The sequence below is a fragment of the Pyrgilauda ruficollis genome, unplaced genomic scaffold (assembly GCF_017590135.1).
Source record: "Pyrgilauda ruficollis isolate IOZ18807 unplaced genomic scaffold, ASM1759013v1 scaffold92, whole genome shotgun sequence".
In the NCBI taxonomy this organism is placed as follows: Eukaryota; Metazoa; Chordata; class Aves; order Passeriformes; family Passeridae; genus Pyrgilauda; species Pyrgilauda ruficollis.
This window is the reverse complement of record NW_024531266.1, coordinates 1,343,545-1,367,862: the sequence shown is the minus strand read 5'-3', so window position 1 is coordinate 1,367,862 and position 24,318 is coordinate 1,343,545. Positions and strand designations below refer to the sequence as shown.

The 24,318-nt window shown below is 38.6% G+C and overlaps 1 protein-coding gene across 1 annotated transcript; it reads left to right on the top strand.

Annotated features, from left to right (window-relative positions):
- Positions 1-281: 281 nt before the first annotated feature.
- On the top strand, positions 282-23,905 carry EMB (embigin). The gene is made up of 11 exons (XM_041489321.1): positions 282-300; positions 507-661; positions 5,521-5,601; positions 8,633-8,713; positions 10,825-10,984; positions 12,149-12,237; positions 16,062-16,186; positions 17,107-17,383; positions 18,060-18,093; positions 19,758-19,825; positions 22,367-23,905. Exons 2-10 carry the CDS (start codon positions 580-582, stop codon positions 19,792-19,794), a joined length of 966 nt encoding a protein of 321 aa, XP_041345255.1. The 5' UTR covers positions 282-300; positions 507-579; the 3' UTR covers positions 19,795-19,825; positions 22,367-23,905.
- Positions 23,906-24,318: the final 413 nt, after the last annotated feature.

Sequence of the window (24,318 nt, the reverse complement as noted above, 5' to 3'; positions counted from 1 at the left end):
TCTGCCCGAGGCAATCTTCCCCGGGCAAGCCCTGCTGGACCCGTTTGCCACCGCCCGTCGCTCCTGCCCAGGTGATCCCGCAGCCACCGCCCCTCTGGGCCAAAAATAAGTCCCGACCCTCTGCCCCTCCAGCCTCCCACCGCCCCGGGGGTCTCCTGGGCGGCTCGGGCGTCAGGGCCTCGGTCCAATTAGCCACCGGTGCGCGCCCCCGCCCTTCCTCCGCCACTTAAAGCGCGGCGGGCCCGCTGCTGACCACATCCTCACGCAGAGGGGAGCGGCTGCGGCACCAGCAAAATCCCGGTGGTTTTTTTTTTTTTTTTTTTTTTTTTTTTTTTTTTTTTTTTTTTTTTGTTTTTTTTTTTTTTTTTTTTTTTTTTGGTTTTTTTTTTTTTGGTTTTTTCGTCCCAGTGAATTTGGAGTAGCTTTGCTTTGCATGTGACCCCCATCGTTGCTGGAGTAGCCAGCTCGCCCGTAAAGCCGCTCTGACCCGCTTGAGGCTTCCTCAGGTGGTGCAGCCCGCGGCGTGCGGATCCGGGCCGAGCCAGGGGAGCACGGCGGAGTGAGCGCGGTGGGGGCACCATGCCTGCCATCTCCGGCCGCTGCCTGGTGCGCCTGCTGCTGCTGCTGCTCTGGACCAGCCTCTCCGGCGGGAGCCTTGCAGGTAAATGTAAACTCTCCCCGGGCCGGGCTCCCTCCGCCGTCCGTGCCGGGAGGGCCGGAGCGAGGTGGACCAGAGCCCTGCCTGGGAGCAAAGGTCCTCCTTGCTCCGCAGCTTCCCCCCCTGCTCTCGGGGGACGTAGCGCTGCCCCGGCACGGTGGCTGCCTTTCGACCTTGCCTGTGGGAGCGGCTGAGGCGTTTTCTCTTAGCGGCCCCTACCCTTCCTGGCGCCTCTCAGGAGATCGGGGTTCTCCTGGGACGGCGGGGATCTGCTCTCGCTCTCCCCCAGCAGCGACGTGGTGGACGGCCGCAGATAGGCAGAGCCACATCGGCGATCAGCCGTCCCGTAGCCTCTGTACCTTCTGCCTTACGAACGAAGGGTTTATTAGCTCACAAGTGCAGGGTTGGGAAGGTGTGGTGTCGTGTCTTGTTTCTGTCCTGTTCTTACTGACTAAAGCGTTTAAATGAGAAAAACCCACAAAACAACCAGCCCACCTGCTGCCCCTCCAGATCGATAGATTACATTATTAAGGTATCAGTGTGCCTAATGAATTATGAGGGGTGCTCCTTGGGATTTGTGTTTGCGTTTTTAAGTGTAGCATTTAAAATCCATAAAGAAAGAGTGACGTGAGCTTCCTGGGCCCTGTTCCTCCTCTAGAGGCTTTCAGCAGTTCAGGAGCAGGCCAGTTCTTTCTCAGGAAATTTGATCTTATTTCTAAAACTAGTGGATTTCTGTTTTTTTTTCTTTTTTTTTTTAGGCATTGCAGATTAGTAGAAAATGGTTATATCAGGAATTACCAGATTACTGGTGTTTATTGTGCAGGGTGAGATTCTTGGGAGTAGGTCTTGGCAGGGCCAAGAGTTCTGTCCTGTCTATGTGAGCATATACCTACTTGTATAGGTATATGCATATATATAGGTATATAATTCAAGTCAATACTGTGACTTGAATTCATTGTGGATTAGCTGCATTTTCAGTGTGTGAAATACAAGCAGTTATGTTTTCTTCTGCCCTCTGGTGCACTTCCTAGTACTGAGAAGACCAGTAGTGCTCCCTAGGTGATGGTACCTTCTGTAAAGTTTCTAGTAGTTTCACATAATGTGAAAGGAAACATACTTTGCGCTTCTCAAGTCTTGTTTGAAATGCATATTTAAGTGTGTACACAGACAAAAATCTATTTTGTAGTTCTTAAGTCTTCTTTAAAATACATGTGTATTTATGTACACACAGAACTTGAAATATTTTCTAGCAGTTTACTTAATTCAGGAGTTTTTTGAGGGCAAATAGTCTGATATTTGTAGGAATGTGTGAGTCAGCATGTGGCTGATTGTCATAAGATAGTAATTTTTGATAGCTGTTAATGGCAAAACCCATACCTGATGGTGGCTGAAGCAGTTTTAAGTTTATGTAAAGCCATTGGTGAAGTGATAGCCTCTCACAGGAAGAACGAATCAAACAGCAAAACCTTCTTTGTGTTTCCAAAAACTGTGCAAGTCTACCATCTTCCTAAAGTGGAAAGGTATTGTGGTTTAGAGCGGATGTCAGAAATAAGCCACTAGCTTTAGTACTTTTCATCTGTATAGAGTAAAGGTGTTGTTTTCCAGACTTCTATTAAATGTTTTTGCAGCTGTGTGAACTAGATAGGGAGGCATCATACTATGACTTCTGTGATGATTTAAATGAAAAAATGGTGGTTTACTCTTTCATTGGTTATTAACTGTGTGTGAAGCTGGTTGAGCACAGGAACGCTCTACACAGCTGTAACAAAAGGAAGTTCATGTCACCTGAAGGGAGAAAAACTTCAAAATGTTTTCCAGTGGAGTCCAGAAACTGTGTTGTGAGGGTACTTCATCCAAAAGAAATGCTTGCAGTAAAAGTAAGCAGAGGGAACACTTGCACACAGGAACTGAATTGCAGAAAGGTGAATTGCATGATCTGTAGGCTGGTCAGGCAGATGCCCCAAAAGCCCTATTAGATTTTTATTTTGAGATAATATCTCAAAGAAGATCTTTGTTGTTCTTATCTTAGTCATGTAACCGTTCAGTTACTTGTTTTGGAAAAATCTGAACTGTTGCTTTTATTTTGCAATGAGTTAAGGGTAATTTCTAACCCAAGTGTCAGAACACTGTTGTTCGGAGTTTGCTGCTTTGTTTGGGTTACCTTTGTGGTTGCCTTAATTTAGTTGCAGCAAGTACTGCCACATTGATTTAGGACAAACAGTCCCATTACATCTGATCTCTCACTTTCTGCTCCTGAAGAATTCAAGGAGCTATGAGTATAGAACACACCTCATTCCTTACCGACTGCTTTCAAGTTGGGTTTTTCTGGTTTGACCTGAGGGAGCAGCTTTTATCAAGGTATTTGGGAGTCCTTCATGTTGATTCTCTGATGTCTCTGGGACATGAGGAGGTTCTGGTGCCTGGTTTTGGACGCTACTGAATGCATGTGAACTTAAAAAGTATGTAATTTATATTAAGTTAAACAGTAAAATAAAGATGTTAAACTAAACCAAATTGTATTTCAGCCATTTCTTACTCAGCTGCTTTTCTGGCTGAAAGAGTGAGTAGATGAAGCCTGAAATTACCCTGGTAATAGTCAGCATGGTATATCCATACTTTCTTGCCCCAAAATACTGACTGCCATGTGAAGCAGAAGTAATGTAGAAAACTAAATGCATTATATCATACTCTTGCCTATTCCTTTTCTGCATGAAAATCAAGGAACTGAGACCTGTACAAGTGCCCACGCTATTGATTAAATGTAGTGCAGAGCTACTCTAGGCTAAGGCATGCAGCCATGACTCAGTAGTTCAAGAAGTTACTCCATGCGACTTCCTTACATCATTGCCTGGCTGGATGACACTGATGGTGCAGTGCTGGCCCATCTTGATCTCCAGTGCTATTCAGCAAGTATATATGAGAGGAACAGAGTGGTGCAATGTTATCTCTGTTTTGTGTAGTTTGACATGTGGACAGGTAAGGTGAAAGATATATAAGCAGGAGTGACAAAAATAACACTGCTTGACTTCTTTCACTTGATACATGAATTAAGGAAGAAAGCCAAGATGAGAACCCTGTTAGTATGCAAACCACATTGCAGGTTATCTGCCTTCATTGCAGCGAGATAACAGAGCTGCTGTGCAGCTTTGCACTGGCACCTTCTAAATTTATAGTCTTTGGGGATTTTAATTAATGTGCAGGTGATCCATGACATACTTAGAATGCCTCAAGATGCTGCAGGTACAAAAATTCATGGACATCTTTCTTCAGTTGTATTATGAATATTAGAAAAATAATAGCTCTCCCTGCTCAGTACCTCTGTGAGGCAGAGAATAAGACTCAGTCTTTTTACTGTTTGGTTCATAAGCCAGCACATTCTCAGAGCAGATCTTTTAAGTTCTTTTTTAAACTGAAGGGCTGAGAGGGAACAGGTAGCTATGGTACCAGTGGACTGATAAAAGAATGGGCTGCTCTTAAGAACCACTAATGCTTAATTCTTTTAGTATCTTCTGACTACTGTGTTTTACTCTTGGTCCAAACTGGTTGAAGTATGATGGGCAGATTGAGAGTAGGTGGTGTAAGCCAGGCATGGCTGTGATGGAATAACTGTGTGCTGGAGGTGCCAGTGGAGAATCTATACGTTGTCTATGCCTATTGGTGCTGAAATGGGGTATAAATGTTAGTTGTAGGAAATGGCACAGTGCTGACTTCACCTTCTGCAGAAGGCATGTGGTTCTCAAGCCTGAATGCACCTAAAATGTGATGGAGCTTTTCATTGTTCTCTTAAGAGTTCAACTGGATCCATATGGGTCCCTTCCAGTTCAGGTTATTCTGTGATTCTTGTGATCTGTGCATGTTTGTTGCTTTCTTGGATGTACAGAAGAGTTCATGGTCCCAATTCCACCTCCCTGCCAATACTTTAATTACAAATGCAAAATACATGTCTTTTCCTTGTGTGGCTGAATCACTTCCTCTGAGTGCTATGGCACTAGAATATGTCTTGGAATACCTTTGTATTGTGCAGATAGGTAGTACAAAATAAACACAAGCTCTGTCACTCAAAGGTGGAAATAAAGGAACGAGGATGCACTTCCGTTCTTCTAAAACATCTAGATATCTTGATTTTCTTAAAAGAATGACACAACTACTAACCAGGTCCTTTGCCTCTTCCATTGTTTTTTTTTTTTTCCAGTCAAGAACACAAATCAGACTAGAGTCTTAAATGGTTCTTGTAAAAACTGTATCATAGGAGCAGGATCAGATTTGCAGTGGTACTGAGAAAAATTGAAAATAATTGTTAGTATTAGATGCTGAAGTTACTGTTTGATGCAGATGTATTTTCTCTTGTTTACTGTGGTGCTAGTGGAGCCAAAGGAGGTATGTTCATTGCTTGTTCATCACACTAGATTTGTAAAGTTGTAATGAAGTTTGTACCCTATTGGAAAATCTGCTAATCTGTATTAAAAGTAATTGACCGATGTCAGTGGCATAAGTGGTGTTTTAAGCCGGTGGACAAAAAGGATGTGAGTACAGTTTAAAAAGTTGCTGCAACATTCTGACGAGTGGCTTTGCCTGCCTGTAAGCTAACTGCAAGAGAATAACATTACGCAGTGCCACTTCTCTTTCCCCGCAGAAATTAGAAATCAAATAAATATTGCCTCCATTCTTTAATCTTCTCTTGCCTAAAGTGAGCTAAACAACTAACAAAAACCAATTATTGTGCATTTTTTAATGTGTATACTCAGAACTTGGGGAGAAAGGCTGAGGTGAGGACATTCTGCTGGGATTATTTTCATGAAGTAGCTTTTTCTAACTCAAAGTTTATTTAAACTTTCTCTGGTGTTTTGTTTGGTTTCTTTTAGATTCAGCTATGACAACGCAAGATTCCAATCAGACTTGGGTGAATTCTCTGACGAAGATGCAAGCTGGACATGAATCATCTGGTAATTCTTTTAGTTCAGTATGCTTAAAACTATATAGTCCTTTTTCCTATTGATAATTTGTTTATTGTATAGAGTCAACATTTTCACACTTAGGTCTCTTGAAATAAGATAGTGACTTTTTGGAAGAAACAGAAGTAGATACAGCACCCAGGTCTTTTAAAGCCACTGCAAGAGCTTGAGTGTTGTAAGTATCTCCAGAACTGGAAAAAGCTATGCAGCTGCCAGTTTCGTGATCTGTTGCCCTTAGGCATATATGCCTTAAAAGCAGGCAGTGACCCTGGAGGTTGGTCAGTGCCCAGCTAGTGCCCCTGCAGGGACATTGTGTTCTAGCTTTAAGCCATGATAATTTTTAATATGGGAGCTCCTTATGGCTGTGTGTTAGTGAAAGGTATAAAAAATGCCCTTGCATTGCTTCTGCTAGCACATCCTGCTAGCTTCATCTTTCTTAATTATGGCTGTGACAGAACGGTCTGTTGTACCTTATACCTTAATTGCATTTTTAACAGGGAGCTGAGAATAAGTTCCAGGCAGGACAGGAAACCAATGCATGTTGGTTCTACTTCTCCTTTTTCCATAAAAATCAGAGAATCAGAATTTCAGCACTGTCCCAGAGCTCATGTTGATTAGTGCTAGTCAACCATGAGCTAAGTTATATTTCTATGTGAACTCAATTTCTGGCAAGTTATTTCACCTACAGGTTGGGGTTTTTAATGAGATAATGGTATTTATCTGGTGTTCATCTTTGGAGCCTTTTCGCACAACGTGAGAACTAGGAGTGCAATAGCTAATAGATTGAATAACTCTCTACGTACATAAACACACATAGACATACAGGAAATATAGAAAATGTTTCATACAGTATCACCTCCTCTGAATATTTTCCTTTGATATGTGAATTGAGGAAGAAAGTCAGTGTGAAAATTCTGTTCGTTGCAAGACACTTTAAAGGCTGTCTAGTTTCTTATGGCTGGATCTACCATATGAACTAGCACTGGTGCCTTCTGAATGTATCATTGCAAGGGATTTCGGTGAAAAAGCAGGTGGTGTGTGTACTGGACTGACATAAACTCAGCTAATCTGTGACAACCCTGGCATGCTGACTGAGTGTTTGTGCACACAGGCAGCCTAAGATCTGCCAGAACTTTTCAGCCTTGATATTATTTCCTGGGTAAACACTTGGACTAGTTTACTTCTCCACGGGGCAGAGACCAAGGCTTATTGTGTTCTTGTCTAGAGCCAACAGGACTATTGTCTACTGCTAAAGACAGCTTTGATTTCTCTGTTTAAAAGGCCATTTTATACTATCAGTTAAGATTGACAACAATCTACTGTCAACAACACAAAATGAAATAGCCTGAAGTTCTGTGCTTCCATACCAAACACCTTAATATACAGGTTTATTTTTCGTTAAACTGATTGAAGCTTGAGGGAAAGTATGAAAATGCAGATGGAATGAGCCAGGAGATGCTGTGAGCTTGAGAGGATGTTTTCTGAAACTGGCCAACAACTTGTAAAAGGCAGGTGTACCTCTGCTTATACCTTTAGATGCAGACCACTAGCAGGGGCCTCCTTCAGCACAGCCAGATCCTCTCAGCTGTAGCTCAGAGATATTCATTTAAGATCTTTACCTGAGAGTTCAGTATTTTATGCAAGGGAAGAAAAGGAGTAGTTCTGATGAGATGTAGGCTTTCAGAGATGCTATTTCTACTTCACAGTGGTCAATTTGGCTACCCAGTGCATCTGTCAGTGGGAAGGTTAAAGGTGTAGCCCAGTTCCTCTATCTTCTCAATTGTGATTGGGAATCTTTACAATCCATAAACAGCAGATATAATCAAGCCCCTTTCTGTCTACGAAAACCAGAATAATTCTCTTACAATGCTGTGTGACTAGGCAGAATCAGTCTCTAACTACTGCTCATATATTTCTGCAATGCATTATGAAATATTTGACAATGAAATTACTTTCCAAGCATGTAAAAGCATGTATAGCGTAAAACATTTAGTGTGTCTTTTGGGGTGGTGGTGAAATCTACCTCTTCCCTTTCATAACCTTATTTAAAAGAAGATTATTGTAGCTGGGTTACATCTGTAAGAGCTGCAGCTTATTAATTTGCTTTCTTTTTCTGTTCGTGAAACGCATGAGAACAAGTGATGGGAACAGACTGTGCTTAGAGTTGCTTCATCAAGCTTTGTAGAACTTTATAAAAGATCTCATACTCTCTGAAGGGTATGTGATCCACAGCCTCACCAAAAAGGAAGTTTGGTGACCATACACCTTGTAAATGTAAGTTTTCCTAACAAAAGGAGAAGAATATTTTTAGGTCAGCCATATGATGGTTAATATTAGTATCCATTCTTTGTGGAAGGGCATTGCCTGCTCTGTATCAGAAGTTTTGGGAAGCAGTGACAGTCTTTGACCATTTTGTAGTTGACCACACGGTGTTCTTGCCTCTGAATTCATTAAAGCAACGCTTAGATTAGATTGTCTACCTCTGAGTTCCTGGCTGTGTTGTTAGATTGTAGTAGCTTTGAGAATGGCAGCATTCTGTTTTTCTGGGCTTTTTTTGTTGGGTGAGTTTTGTTGGTTGGTTGGCTTGGGTTTTTAAATTTTTTCTTAAAGTTTTTTCTTACAGTTTTTCTAAAGCTTATTACTTTTTAAAGAACTATTTAAACATAGATGTAGTCCTGTATGTAAGCTATAGGTGATGTTTTCAGTCAAGCTGTAAAACCACGATGATGTTTTAGATACTGACCGTCACAATTGCAGCATCACGATAAAGCTAGAAGCCATTATCTAACAGCGTAATTGTTATAACAGCAACCCCACAACACTGCTGCTTTAAGGTTACGGCTGCTAACACAGGTTTATAAAAGGATCGCCACTTGTCAGCACTTGGCAAGGTCTGTTTTCTCCTTTCAAGATTGTTGTAACTAATAATTGCCAAACCATATTGTGTGATTTTGTAATTATTTATATATTATTTATATAGGACAACCTAACATTGTTTCCACCCAAACCTTGTTACATCCAGGTGCTGCCACACAAGAGCTCAAGCCTGGAAGCAAGCAGAGCACTGATGTCACAGAGTATGAGATAGTCCTACCTGGTGAGTGTGTCACTTTTTGTCTTCCAATTATTTTCTATTGAATGTGAGTACACACAAACTTTCATATGAGTTGTAGAAGCATCTAGAATGGCAAGTTCTTGATAAAGTAAAGATGTTCACAGTGAGCATGAGATGAGCCCAGTGAAAGGTAAGTACGTTTTTGTTATTGTTAACTTCTCTGTTCTGGTAATAACTATTTTGCAGTGGAGAATTAGATTCCTATTTTTATTAAAACTAAAAGTAAAACTAATTCATAACTCTTCCTCCAAATCAATTGAAAAAATAGTTTTTTTGCACTAGTGAATCCACTTGGAGAGACCACATAAACTAGAGTACTTGCTGAACAGCAGGTGTTAGCTTAGCAACATTGCAGGAGTTGAAGTGTGGAGAACAGCAAAAATAAACCTGTTCCTAAAGTACCTATGAAATTCCCAGTTGCCAAACAATAGTCTAGAATTAATTTCTTGGATAGCTGAAGAAACTGATCTAACTGAACTATCTCTGGAAGATTTGCAAAGTACTGGTGTGATATTTTCAGGATGTAATTTTGCAGTATTTATGCTGCATTTTCTTTGAGCAGGAAACTTAAAGTACTGTCTGTTTCCTGTTCAGGTATCTGCACTCTTAGTACAGGGATGCCCCAGACATCGGTCTTGCTATTGGTTAATCTTCAACATCATCCATTTTTATGTTTCATTCATTCACATTTTAAAATCATTTCATAAGGGACAGATACTTTTTTCAGCTTCTGTAATTAGTCTGACTGTGAAACTTCTGCTGCTGTGGAACCAATTCTTGTTGTAAAATTACTTTGATCATAAACGACCCCAACAAGCTGAGTTATGCTTGGCTCATTTATTCAGCCTAATTGCCCTAATAAATGATTTTCAGTGACTAATGTTGCTCTGCAGTGGAAGACTGGGGTGTTGCACTTCTAAGTTTGTCTCCAGTTTGACAGATTAGAATTATTGTGGCTGGGACTCACAGTTCTGGATATGCTGTTCTTCAGATTGTACATGTCTCTGTCAGACCCAGTAAAGTTCACTTACTCTGGATCTTGTGCTGTCACTCCAGTGAGGCTTTGCTGCTGCTTAGGTATGACTTACATTATGAAGTCATTGAGCTGTACCTTAAAGCTTCATTTTCTCTTGGAAGGAATGTGAGCTGTGCAATACACCTATATTTTTTGACCACCAAATACTACAGGGTGCATCTAGAATTGGCTTGAGGCATGCATAAATTTTCTGGGAGTATTTAGATGACTAACCACACTGCTATCCAGAAGGCATGAATGAAAAGGCCAGTTATGAAACAAAATGTCAGTACTAATGGGTAAAACATCCAAAGTGTTTTCTAAAAGAAGGCTGTTTCTATGGATCAGAGAAGATATTTGCCGTTATCTACTTTTTGGATGTGCTTATTTTATGCTCATGAACCTATACTCATAAAAAGCGAAAAACTGACAGGTTTTTCTACTATACTGTAATATTTTCCCACTGTGATTCTAATGACTTGCCAGGAAGGCAAAGGTGGCCCTAAATGGGTTTGAAGAGGATTTGGTGTCAGTTTGAGTAACTGTAGGTATGAAAGGCCTGATACAGCTATGTTAAGGTTGCAGATTTTATCAACAGCTTACCTGGCAATAGGATATACCTGTGATCTCACAGTATCCTAAAAATCTGCAATTGGCTAAGATCCAAATAGTTACAGATACTTATGTCTTAACTTTTCTTGACATTAATAAAATCTTCTATATGCATACTAAGTACTTAATATTTTTGGTTTGGATTAAATCACGTAAAAGCTTAAGTCTGTCTCCTAAGTCTGTCTTGCTCTCAATGATATGAGTATTTATGCTTCTATATTAGAGCCCTCTAGGAAATTTACCTACAAATTGGGAGCATGTTATTTTTGTAAAGGGGATATGTATTTTGACTCAGTTATTACTTGAGAAAATTGCTGTGAAACTGATTTTGCAGGGGCTTTTTTGGCCTGGAGAGTATAAAGAGCACCTGTGTCCACTTGTAATCCTGTATATGTAAATGCAGTCTCTGAAGTTCCTTCACTCAGAATGAGAAAATAGGTTTTTTCATTAAATGTTTTTAAACTTCTTATAGGTGTGTCTGAAAAAAATATCTCTTTGGCCAGTCCAGCTAAAGTTGAACTTACATGCAAATTAGGTGTGAAGTCAAATTTGAAAAATCCTCAAGTGACATGGAAAAGAGGAAGTGAAACAATCAGTCACACCAGTAAAACTCAGAACAGCTGGACCATCCAGTAAGTAAGGTTCTTTACATTGTGATTTGCAGATTCTGATGAGTTACAATGTTATATACAGTTCCCAATACCAGTAATGTGTATATTGGAAAGGGGAGAAATGCAGAGATTAACATACTGAAGCTGTCAGAAAGGAGAAAGACTGCAGGTACCTCAAGCCTAAGAGGATGAGCTCGTGTTTTTCTTTAGTGCACATAAAACAAGGCTTTTTTTAAAAAAGAATATAGAATAGCAAAACAGTTCCTTAAAGTCTGTTCAGTAAGTGAAATAGTAATCAGTCTGAGATTAGAATATTTTAGCAGTTTCTCTTTTCACTCCCTCATTTTCCACATCTTCCTTTCCACCTCATCGCTGCTTTGCAAGAGTCTGGAAGGCATCAATGGTCATTTTCTTTCCTTCATAGGTAATAAACAGTAGAAGTGAGATTTTCAGTAAAGATATTTTGAAGGTTTTAAGTCATTCAGACCTCTGCAGGAACTCAGTGTTGTAAAAACCTTTCTGTAATCAATAAAATTTTTTGTTGTTCTTTAGAATTAGGCCAATTACACATTTTAACTGATTGGTCTCCATTTCATTTCTGTATAGCTTTAAGAGCAGCAATACTTAGATAAAATTTCTATTGTAGAAAATATGATAAGACTATAACTGTCACTTTCTTGATAATCCATATACACAGACACTTAAATCTTTTTCAAAGTGACAGTAAAATGTACAGTCTGCCAGTGGAGAAGATGCTGGACTTCATTAGATGAAAGCTCTTTAAAACTATATTTATTTATTTTATTTAGTGTTGAAAAGATTACTTAAGTCATTTGTTCTTCCTAAAGCCCTGCATAGGATATGCTTCTTATTTCACATGGTGAACCCATGTCTAACTCAGTAATCTGTAGATAATGCTGCTCAAGGGTGTCCTGTCAGCATGCAGGGTAAAAATGTTGTTTATGATCCAAAGTGTGCTTGTGCTCTTCTGATTTCTTAAAAACATTATGCCACTTCTGCATTGCACTAAACCTGAATTGTAGTGTTTCAGTGGTGGTATCTTCACTGCTCCATTACTAATTCCTACTGTTTTCTTTGGAATGTTAATTAGCAATCACTTGTGGTGGTACAAAAACAAAATAGAAAAAAACCCCACATCTGTGATTTTTTTTTTTTTTTTTGAAGACTGACCATCTCAGGGAGCAGCGAGCTGGGAAGTTACACTTGTATTCTGAAGGCTGCAAAAGAAGTCAGTGCTACGTTTCACTTGCATGGTAATTTAATTGATTTGTATTTATTTAAAATTTTTGTTTCAGCTGACTACTGCAAAGCTGTATTAATATTCTTTCTGGAGAGTATGGAAATTGCAATGTAATTTGATAAGTAATGGCTAATACAGTCAGGCTAAGTGAGAATAATTATCGCAGTAATTTCTGTAGCATGGATTGAAGAATTTTAAATAAAAAAAAAAAGCCTTTTAAAAATTCTAATAACCAAAATATCATACAAGTCTGGTTTTTACCCTTGTTGACTAACTGATTTCCCCTTCCCTCTCCAGCTGTAAATACACTTCACTTTCTGGGGCATGAGATTAAAGGATGGTGTCTCAGATAAATTTCCTCAAAAAGCAGAGCCAATAATTTGCAATTTGAGTCTGATGTTAGATGTTAAAAGTGAAGTAGAGATTGGCAAAATGGAGGCAGGATTTTAAAATTTTTTTGTATTTCTGAAACACTACATTTTTGCTTTTGTGCTTCTTTTATCTGTAACACTATAAGAATAGTACTTAGATGAGCAATTAGTGTACTTCATTGAGCAGTATGAGTGCCCTTTCTTCTGTTTTGTTCTCTTCTCCAGTAATGTTACCCTGGAAGTAGTAGGTGAAATTCAGATGCATGGAAGATACGTGGAAATGATAATACAAGCTGCTAAGCTGATGAATATCTCTAGTGGGAGTTACTTCTTTCTCTATTCCTACTGTCCAAATTTTGCAAAAAGCAAGGCAAGCATCTGTAAAGGCAGATATGGAGCCATTTTCCCTATATACAGGCTCTGAGTAAACCTAACTATTCAAATCATTACCTAACCTTAGCTAACTTAAGCAGTGGGGCACCTAATTCTTAAGCTGCAAGCTGCCTTTGTTTAGTGGGATATCCAGTAATAGGACTTGAGGAAACTCGCGTGGGTTCAAATATCAATCATTGATACCGGCTTTCAGACCTTCAGCCAGGAGAGACTAGATTGCAGTGTTGAATAAAGACAAAGCTGTAGTTTATTCAGGCCTTTTAATCTCAAAAAAAGAATTATGTATTTTTCTTGTCAGCATGTGCGTAAGGTTTAGTCAAATAGCTGTCCAAGTTGGTGTAGATGGAAAAACGTCCAAGGAGAATTTTTTACAGAGTTTTTTTTTTTGTAAGTACGCCATAACTATTACAGTAAGGGCAGCAATGACTCAATAGGAAAGTCATCTCTTCCAGAACAGTGTATAGGACTGGTTGATTTATTATAAGAAGATCAGAGAATTGCTGCCTGATAGTTGAATGCTGCCACTTCTGATGCCATAAAAAGTACTGGTTTGATGCTTTTTAAGTTTAAGGCAAGAGTGAAGAAAATGGGAAAGAGAAGTTCTTGAATCTTCCAGTCAGTAATGCAGGGAGAACAATTTTCAAACTGAAGGATGAGTAATGTGTAATGTATAGACTCAGTGGCTTAAGTCATCACTGCTGTAACTAACTGCAGTATCTTTTCCACAAGGCAGTTTGGTATTATTGCATGTGTTACCTCTCCTCTTCTTCCCCCCTGATTCCTGGCCTGGCATAACCCCTCAGATTTTGAGGAGTTATGTTTTTATTCAGGTATGCAGAAAACAATGAGATATTTACAGGAAGTTAATACGCACAGAGGACATTAATGGGTGTTATAAAATATTGTGAAGTGCTGCTAGCTTCTAAAAGGGTAGTATAGATTAATTTCTTTGCCCCGTGTTGGGGATCCTTAAGCAGCAGTTGTGGTATGGGCACCATGAAATAGCTCTGATTTTTAACACTGTGTGGAAATCTGACTGATACACAGTCTACATGCTGGTGCTGACACCTGTATGTTTGTTTCTTCAAAATTTGGCTTTGTGTGTGCAGCAGAATTTTGTCAGCAAATTTGGTGTGATTCACTTGCAAAAATACCTGTCAAGCCTTGCATGTATTCAGGGATTAGGTGTTACAGAGCCAGATCCCAGAACTTGAAATGGATATTCATATCCTTAATCATGGCTAATGTGGTCACATATATTGCTGGCATGCTTATAGCTGACCTTTGTCACTCACCACTGTGGCTGAATCTCTTTGACTGCCACATCAGCTTGTTGTGCTGGGTATACAGGGTTTTTTTATCTTAACCTGCTTGTGTCTCTTCTACTCTAAATTGCAAGAGAGATTGCAGCAGTAATTAGTGAGGTCATCCTTTTTAATGGCAGCAGAGAAAATACACTGCCAGTACTCTTTAAAATTTTAGCGCTTAATGATTAAAATACACACATTGAGAGAAGTTCACTAGTAAAGAGTCTTGATGTATGGTGTGGCAAATTCTGAGACTGAAAACAGTGTTCTTATTAACAAATTGGTTTCATAGATATTTCTGTATTGGAAACATAAGTTTGAATACACATGAGAAGCAGACTTCTTTGGGGAAAAAATAATTCGTGCTCACCAGTCAAGAACGGGTGAGGACAAGAAGAATCTTAGCTTGTATCAATTGTTCATCGTGACTGCTGAAAGCAAATACTTGGCCTGTTTAGTCTAGTGTGATCAATAATATCTGTAGTATGTACTGGATCTGTACTTAAAAAGCAGAGCAAAAGAAACTTGAAGTAAAATTTCAAATGAGTGGATCTGAGGAAGACATTGGTAAACATCCTAATAAACAGGGAAAGGAAGCAGAAATACATACTTCAGCACAATGCATTTGCTAAGCTCTTACAGTATTTGTAGGACAGTCTCAATATATTCAATAGCCTTTCTGGGCACATGCTTTTGGAAGTTTGTGGGGCACAAACAGTGACAATTGCTAGGACAAGTAGCTCTAAAGTTACACTGTCTTATTTCTTGTTGACTGTATTCTGTCCTCAGCAAGACTGGACCAGAAGTCCTTTTTATTGGCATGCACCCAAAAGTCATTGCTTCAGCTCAGAAAATGTAGCAATGATATTTTATTAAAAATCCTTTCCTAGGATTTTTTCTGTCCTGAGAGCTGAGGGCCTCAGGAAAGAAATGTAAACAATAACTATCTGCTGCTGTGGAATGCAACAGGTGCATCTTCCGTTGGTTCATGTGGATTGTTTTCCATTGATGACCAATCACGGCCACCTGTGCCAAGGCTGTGAGCAGTCACAGGATTTTGTTATACTTTCTATTCTGTTACTGTTCTTTGCAGCCTTCTGATTTTCTTTTCTCTCTGTTCTTTTAGTATAGTTTTTATGTAGTATTTTAATATGATATGTAAGATAATAAATCAACCTTCTGAGAAAATGCAGTCAAGCCTCATGTCTCCACACATGGGGTGTTGGCCTCAACAAGAAAATGTTTAACTACAAATCTCTATCAATCTGCAGTTTTTTCTCAGTTACAGAAACATTCTCTGTGTACAACTTGTCAGATACCATTATGTAGTCACATTGTGACTGAAATAGACTTCTAGCAGTTTCTGCAGATAGAGTGAAATTGCAGGAAAATTATATGTTTGTTTCTAGTGTACTAGAACTGAAGCATGTAGCTTGCAGCTGCCAAGGAAGGAAAAGAGGAAATGGGCAAGAGTAGAAATCAGTCTGATTTTTTTTTTTTATTTTTTCACTTGACGTTTGGTATTAATTGGCAACTTTCAAGATCACATAGCAACTGAAAACAGGATTCCACTTGTCTTCTGCACAGATGGTATATCTGAAATAGCTGCCCAAAACAACTTCTCATGTCACAAATTATAGAATCATGAGAGCTTTAAGTAGAAAAAGTGAATGGAGTGCTATAAATGAATACCTAAATACATTCTTTGTAACACTAATGAAAACCTGAATCTCTCACGTGATGACTTTTTTTCTCCTTGTTCTTAGTACCAACCATTGAAGGAAGAGAAAAACCCATAATTGCTTATATAGGTGATACAGCTGTAATGGTTTGTAAAACTGAGTATGATCCCAAGGCTTGGATGTGGTATATGGCCAATGGAACTGAGCTGGTAAGATCTCCCTCTGTTGGGCAAGCAAAACACTGTGACAGAAAAAAAAGTACAGATACTTCATACTTCACTGCAAGCTCTACAAATTCTATTTCCATTACCTTTAGCGGACATATTTATGGAAATGGAAAAAAATCTGTAATATTTACAAGTATTTATTGTTACAGGGATGTAGTTTTTTGATCTGGTTTGTATGTTTCTTTTTCAAAAAGATCCTGCCATACTCCCAGGTAAGGTGAGTCTTGAGAGACTTGTTTTTACTGTATTTATTCTGGTTATACTACTCAAATCTTGATACTGTATACAAAAATAATCTTACAATGGGACATGCTTTCACGTGTAAAATGTTGTAGGACCCTTTACTTCCTCCAGGTACAAGTAATTCTTGGTCATAGCCTTGTGACCTATCTAGAAAGCACAGCTTCCTATCTTTCAGCCCTTTTCTGAGGCCAACACTGTCAACTGAGAGAAGGTAAAGAGATCTGTCTCCTTTATATGGCTGGAGACTAGCACTGGCCTTTTTAAGAGTTACCAGTATATTTCCAGGTGAAGGAGACCTCCCACTTCCTTGAAAGTGCATGTTTTGTGCTGTGGTGAAACCCATGCATTAGATCTGGCAGCCAAGGATGCCTTTGTCATTGGAGAGTCAATAGAGCCAAAGGTGCCTTTTATCTCTTCTTAAATAAACTAAAATAGGTCAGACAGTTTGCCCACTGAAACTTTGTATTTTCTTCCAGTGAGTTTAGAAAGAATTAGGATGTCCAGCTAAAATATACCCTTCTCTTTAATGTGGGGTAATCGTGCTTCATGAATACCTTTTGTTTGTAACTCACTGTACGTATCTATACTGAATGTTGATGATACTCTTGGATTAAACACGTCCTCATTACATTATTAAGACTTGCAATGTATTTTTTTAGGTTCCCATTGATAAGATTTTGCCTATGGACAAGTTTAAAATTAATAGACAATCTGCCAGTGTAAACCGTTTGGAGATACACAAGCTCACCACGGAAGATAGTGGTGAATATTGGTGTGAAGCCGCTTTTGAATTAGCGGGCAGTAAAGCGAGGTTTGAAGTTAGAGTTCTGTCCATCGCAGAACCTCTCAAACCCTTTATAGCAGTTGTGGCTGAAGTCGCTATTCTTGTAACTACTATTGCCCTCTGTGAGATGTATTCGAAAAGGAAGGCAAAAGGTAAGTTTTGGTGGGGGGTTTTTGGTTGGTCAGTTTGAGTTTTTAAAATTAATTTCTAGCTTTCTGTTGAAATTAGAGCCAAAGGTAGAAAAGTAAGACCTATAGTGCAGCATATATTAAGTTTGAGTCATTTTCACATCTGTATTTCTGAAAATTCTTTAATCTAAAACACTGCAATGAAAAGAGCTTTCACTAAGCAATACTTACAACAGTTTTGATAGAGTCCTGTTTTTTTTTTTTTTCCCTTACAATACAGACAATTTTGAGGCTATAATTTTTGGGGGAGTGATTAGGAATGGAAGCAATTCTTAGTAGCCTTGATAGGAGAAGTTTCTTTAAAGACATTTAGTAAGAAGGAGAAATGCGTGTGTCTAATATAGACATAAATGCATGTTATGTATATTTTGAAATACAGACATTTATAAACCTGTATATATAAAAGATGATTTGTATTAAAATCAGACTAATAAAACCTTATGGAAATAAGATTTTTCACCACTTTGGAGGTAACTCCCTTGAACAGATAAACAAGGTAATTTGAAATACATATTTAAGAAAACTAACAAAATAAAATAACGTTTTGTTCTGATTAAGCAATTACTAAATGTACTAAACAAGAAATTTTCTATTGTTTATTAAATGGATACTGCTATATAGTACTTCTTTTTTTCTGCAGGAGGTGAAAAAGAGTTTGACCAAATTGAGCAACTGTAAGCAAAAAAGTTCCTATACTGTAGTTCATTATTTGTTCTTATGTGTATTTGTGTTGTACAAAACTATACCTTGCTGTTGATCCCATTGGTAAGGGGGATGGTGGTCACTGTGAAAGAACAGTTTATTTTTTTCCTTAAGAATTCCTGATTCCAGAGTGAGCAGAGCTCTATTTTCTGCCTGGAACTTGATTTTGAAATGATGATTGTTTTTTTTTTTTAGTCATATTTTGTTTGTTTTGTTTTGGTTTTGGATTTTTGTTGTTTCTTTTTGTGAGAGCACCATGTGTCCTCATTATAAACTCATTCCAGAAGACTGTAACTGCATAGAAATAATTTCCAGGTGAAAGTGTATCAGAAGTGGTTCTGATTTTTTTTTCTTTTTCCAAAGTGTATTGGTCCATATTAACATAGATTTATCTACTTGGCAAGTAGTCAAAGCCGTAACTCTCATATCTAAGTTGCTGGGGTAGGGTAACCAGCCTGTAGTTGCTGGGGTGTTGGGAGCTGGCATTTTTGGCTGTTTTGGCAGCTAACTCCAGCCTCTCAGGAGACTTCACGCTGTGGTGGTAGCTTGGTCTTCCTGGGCTGCACTGCTGTAACCAAAGGAGTAGGATGTTGCTGTTCTGCTGTTCCAGGCTCTGTGCTCCCATGCTGGCTCCCCTGTCCTTAAGATCATATATTTCTTCAGGCTTGCTTGCTTAAGTATGCTATACTTGTCTTTCTGCCTGTCCTCTGAAGCCTGGTTCCCTTATCTAACCTGTTTACCTCTTAAGAGGAAAGTTGCCTAACAGGTCATTTTAGATGTGTCCAGTCTACTCTAGTTTTTGTTGTCTTGATCCCTTTTCTCCTGCTGTGTTTGTTTCCCCTTTTCTTCTGACTCCTCTTTCTCTTTCCCTCTTTGATTTCTTCTCGGGTTTGTTTTTCTGCAGTGATATTTGTTTTCCTGTGTTGTATTCACTTTCTCATTCCTTTTTCAGTGCTGAAAATATATTTTGGTGCTTTTCCACTTGTCTGAAGCGATTTAAAGCTCTAATTAAATTACGGTATAAAGTTGGGAGTATGTATTGGGAATATAGTATTCTATTATACTGCTGAATGTTTGGGGGTATGTCTTGAGTTGAAAATTGAAAAGTTGTCCTTATTGCACAGCCTACTTCTCATAAACATGCTGAAAATACTAGTATGGTAACACAGAATAGTTCACTAAAATAACATTTTTGTGAATGTGGGATGTGGTTCTGTACAGCTGCTTAATCTTTATTGTGTAATTCTTACATAAACACATGAGGAAAATTTATCTAACTATGTACTTCCCAGACTCAAGAACTGAAAGTTACTTCAACTATTGGCTGTTTAGAAGATGGATTTGTGTACCAGAGAGTGGCTCCAAAGGAACATGTCTGGTCTGTTATGTCAGGGGATGACTAATACAACTGTATTTGGCTGATGATGATTTGGCTGTAATTAAATGTCACATCCAGCAGTGTATTTAGGTGGGAGCCTAGTGAATCACAAACTTTTTTTTAGCAAGAGAACTTTTAATTTAAGTCTTTTTTGTGATGCACAGCATAATAGCTAGTTGCAGTTATTCCAGAAGGAGACTGGGAATGATTGTGCTGTCTTACTCTTCGGTTTTGGAATTTACCTTTTTTTTCTTGTAGTAAATCAGAAGACAACGTAACTAAGGGACAAAATTAGTTCTGTGCAGAGAAGGAAGATTCCTTTAAAGGTAAGAGATGAAAGAGACTAGAGTTGACTTTTCTCTTGAGCAGCCTAATACTAGGACAAAGAAGTCTGCTTTACTATCCCAATATTTTTTTTTTTTTTTAATGCAGGAGCAGCATAGCAATTAAGTAATTGTTTAGGTAAAGTAAGGTACAGTTGAACAAGAAATCAAGTCCAAATCATTTTAACTCAATTGTGTTGTCATTGTGATTTACTAGTTCTGTTTAACCCATGCAGTCTTTAAAATGGGGTCCAGGTTAATCTGCTTAACCTGATCATGAATGCCAGGGTAGGTGCTGAAATGCGTAAGAGGTACTGCTGTGTTCAAAATCCCACTCTTTCCAGCTGTATTTTGGGTGTCAAGTGAGTTTATGAAGAAAGGATCCTCCGTAATAGCACATGGGGAATATAGAAATTCTGGAGAGATGTAGAGGAGTCTGGGAAAGAAGACTGGGCTCAATGGATAGTGATTGAAAGGACTAGTTGCAGAATAAGGAGCCAGAGTGTGAGTACCCTTGTTGCTGGTGGCAGGCACAATCCTGGGAGGGGATCGGCTGTGAGCGTGGCAGTAAATAAAACAGGGACAGGTATGACTGGAGTGCTCAAAAATCAGTTTAGTGAAGGAAAAATAAAAGGCGTGCTAACAATGAATGCACAACAAAAACATAGGCTGTTTACACTGCAGAGAGCTACTCCAGAGAGCCATAAAATGAGGCAAGCCACAGAGGGTAGGGAACCAATGAATAAAGAGAAACAGAAACCATACCTTACATGGAACACAAGACTAAGCAATCAGAATGCAAGGTTCATAACATAACCTAATATGGAACAACTTAATTGCATAACTGCTCCCATCAGTCCTTTCTTGTCACCATAACTTCAAGGGAATTCCTGGGGTCTGTGATGTACCCTTCCAGGGCAGGGCCCTGGTAGGCTCACAGGCCTCCCAGTTTGTAGTTCTGTGAAAGCTATATAATGAATTTCTTGATTCTCTGCCTTCTTCACAGTCTGATTATAGGCTGTTTCTACTTACACCACCTGGAAATGCTTGTCAGAGCAGTCTTTTAGTTGAGGACCAGTCCTACACACACTTGCTTCTCTTCTGCATCTGGCACCTCAACCTCTGATCTGTTGATGAGAGGTGTGAATGACTTTGCATTCATGTCGCTGTTGGTTCATTCACACCACAAGCCATCTACCTGACTAAAAATGGTTGCCATACCAAAGAACAGAAGGAAACAACTCAGGTAGAGCTTGCATAAAGAGAGTAACAACTCAAAATGATCCAGAACAAATACCTTCCAAGATTATATGGTCTTTGTTCCTCTTAGGTTTAACCCCACCTGGCAACTCAGCCCCATGTGGCCACTTGCTTTTACTTTCTGGTGGTATGGGGGAGAGAATCAGATGAGTAAAAATGGGTGAGCTTAGGGAATGAGATGCAGATAGCTTGACAGAAGAAGGCAAAAGCTGAATACAGAAACAAAGGAAAATTCATTCAATCTCATGGGCAGGAGGATGTTCAGCTGTCTCCAGGAAAGAAGGGCTTCAGCATGTTTGAATGTGTGTAATAGCTGCTTGAGTTAATCAGGAAAACAAATGCTGTGACTCTGAATGTGTGTCCCCTTCCCCATTTCTCCTCCTTCCCCCAGCTTTACCTGCTGAGTTTGATGCCCTATGGGATGGAGAATGCCTGTGATCAGCTGGGGCAGGTGCTCTGGCTGTGTCACTTCCCAACTCCTTGTATTTCCTCAGCCTCCATGCTGGCAAGGGAGAGGACAAGGCCTCGTGACAGTGTAAACACTTCAGAGCAATACCTAAAACATTACTCTGCTGTCGGCGCTGTTTCCAGCACAAATCCAAACCTAGCCCTATACCATGTGGTATGAAAAAAATTATTCCAGTCAAAACCAGCACACAAGGGTTTCTCTTATGTTGACTTTGAGGTTCCATTCTTACAAAGTTCTTTTGACACATAGCACTGAGTCAATAAATAAAGATTCTTCTTTGAGAATCACCTGCTTTGTGTTCATACACAGTGTCAAAAGTTTTAATGTCTTAACCTGATAAAGTCCAGTTGCTCTCCATAGCTCCCTGAAAATAGGTTGTAGGAAGGTGGAGATCGTCTCTGTTCAAGTAACAAGTGGTGGTACAGAAGGAAATACCAAGTTGTGTCAGGGAGGGTTTAGTTTGGATATTAGGAAAGATTTATTCACTGACGGGGTGGTCAGGCACTGCAACAGGTTGCCCAGGGAAATGATGGAATCCTCAACCCTGGGCATGCTCAGAAGGTGTGTGGATGTGGTACCTAGGGTTACGGTTTTCTGCTAAGTATGGTGGTGCTAAGTTAATGGTTGGACTTGGTGGTCTTAGAGGCCTTTTCTAACCTAAAGGATTTTATGATTTGATTTGCAAATTGGATCACTAAAAATTTGATATATTGATTAGAATAAGGTTTATTTTCAAACAAATATGGGGAAATACTAAGCAGTGAAATAACAGAATTTGTGTTATAATGAAATGTGTTTATTTTTTTTTATTGCAGGAGATTTAAGCCAACAGAAGTGAAAATTATCACAAAACTTCAGAAGATGTATGCAGCTACTTAAACATTCACTGTGTTTTGAAGTAAAATTCTCTACCTTTGAGAAATAAGATGCTTTTAAAATAGCTCTGAAACTACTCCTTTTACACCGATGATAATATGATATATTGTATTTAGAAGTTTATCTGTAACATTTTACTACTAGCAGGGTGTTTTTTATGTGATTAGGCTTGCTGTTGGTTTATGATTATCTGTTTGATTTTTACCTCCCAAATTGGAACTAGCATTGTATTCACTGAAAAAATGGTCAATATAAAGTAGGCATATTATCTGAGTGTTATAAAACTGGATATATACAATGAAAAAAGTATTTACACCAGAGAAAATGCCTTTTACTCACTGTTGAAGCAAATGTGATGCAGCTATTTTTACCAAAGAAGTGGTGAAAGGGGAATCTTTATCAGGGCTTCAATGAAACATTGAGAGAGTTGTGATTTACTCTTGAGTAGTAAAATGTCTTCATTCCAACTTGTCTTAGCTTCATTCTCAGTTCTGCTATATTGTAGTTCTTAGTAGGCTAAACATTTAGATGCCATACAGCTCAGATATTTCAGAGTTGATGAAGCATTGGGGATACAGTACCTTCTCAGACTAAAACTGCAATAATTCCTTATGCTTGAAAAAAATTACTGCGCTCTCTGCGGCTGCAAAACAAGTTTGTTTATTATAATTGATATGGAGTGCTGAATTTTCAGGAATACCCCTATATATGTTTCTGATCATACTTACTGTCTAGTTGGTACTGCTGCTTCTTTCAGCAAGCTGTTGTTTCTTAAACTCCTTGCAAAGCACAGAGTGGGTCTTGAGCAGCTAAAATTTTCAGGATAATAGGATGAAGCAGCATGAATACCACTACTACTCTTACACAAAAAATTTAACACTGCTGTTAATGATTTACAGTATTGCTTTAGAAGAGTGAGTTGTCATAATACTGTTCAGTTACCATTATGCATTCAGCAATTGAAAATGTTTAGCTAATAAGAAAACGGTTGTATCAGTTGCCTTTGCTTGAAATAATTAAAGCTTCCATTTTGAGAGGAAGTAAAGTCTTCAGAAAATGATCTTTTCTCCATAAAAATGTAAGGAAAAAGGCAGCATTTGCAGACTCCATGAGAAAGTGAAAGAAGAAAAAAAATACACTGAACATCTTTGTACTGGTCATTTTTTTTTTGAACATAAAGGTAGAAAAAAATGGATAAGACAATTTGAATTCCCTTTCTTGATTTTTTTTTCTATTTTATTGTCATTATGGGTTTGAAAAATATCAGAAATCCTAGCATTGGCTGTTTTGTTGGAAATAGGAGATAAAATCCAGTCTGACATAAGCTTTTTTGTTTTTCATAGTTCATTTCCAGTTTGAAGCATTACAAGTTAAGATCCAAATAAGACATAATGAGAAGTATTAAAGCAATGGGTGATTGACTGTAAGGAGTGAACACTGATAAAGATTCCCCTTTGCTTAGATACTGTGTTTATTGTATTTTGTCTTGGAGTTTCTATGCATTATTAAAACCAGAATGCATCTACAGTTTTTTATATTAATTTCTCATTGATATAATTGATGTTTTTATTGTATTAAGTGAATGTGGACAGTTTTAAAAATTATTAAAACATAATTTGTAAATTATTTGGCACATTTTAGAGTTTGTAGTAATTTGTTTACTGTAGGCAGTTAAATAGTAAAAAAGGTAGTCTTACTTAGAGAGCAAGAATTACATTCTGAATAAAGTAGCATTAATATATTTTGCAATGGAAATGAGGCTAGATGCTATCTGGAAAAAAACCTGCCAGTTAATCAGAAATATTAACAATCTTTCTGCCTTCCTATAGCATTCCTACCTGATCTTGCAGTTGGACTGTAAAGTCTTGGCCAACATAGGCAAGTTATACAG

What these genes read in the sequence shown, in the direction of transcription:
- EMB (XM_041489321.1), top strand. Translation starts at nt 580, where the DNA reads ATGCCTGCCATCTCCGGCCGCTGCCTGGTGCGCCTGCTGCTGCTGCTG. An exon ending in CTCCGGCGGGAGCCTTGCAG is followed by an intron (nt 662 to 5,520) that starts GTAAATGTAAAC and finishes GGTTTCTTTTAG; the next exon opens with ATTCAGCTATGACAACGCAA. An exon ending in TGCTACGTTTCACTTGCATG is followed by an intron (nt 12,238 to 16,061) that starts GTAATTTAATTG and finishes CCTTGTTCTTAG; the next exon opens with TACCAACCATTGAAGGAAGA.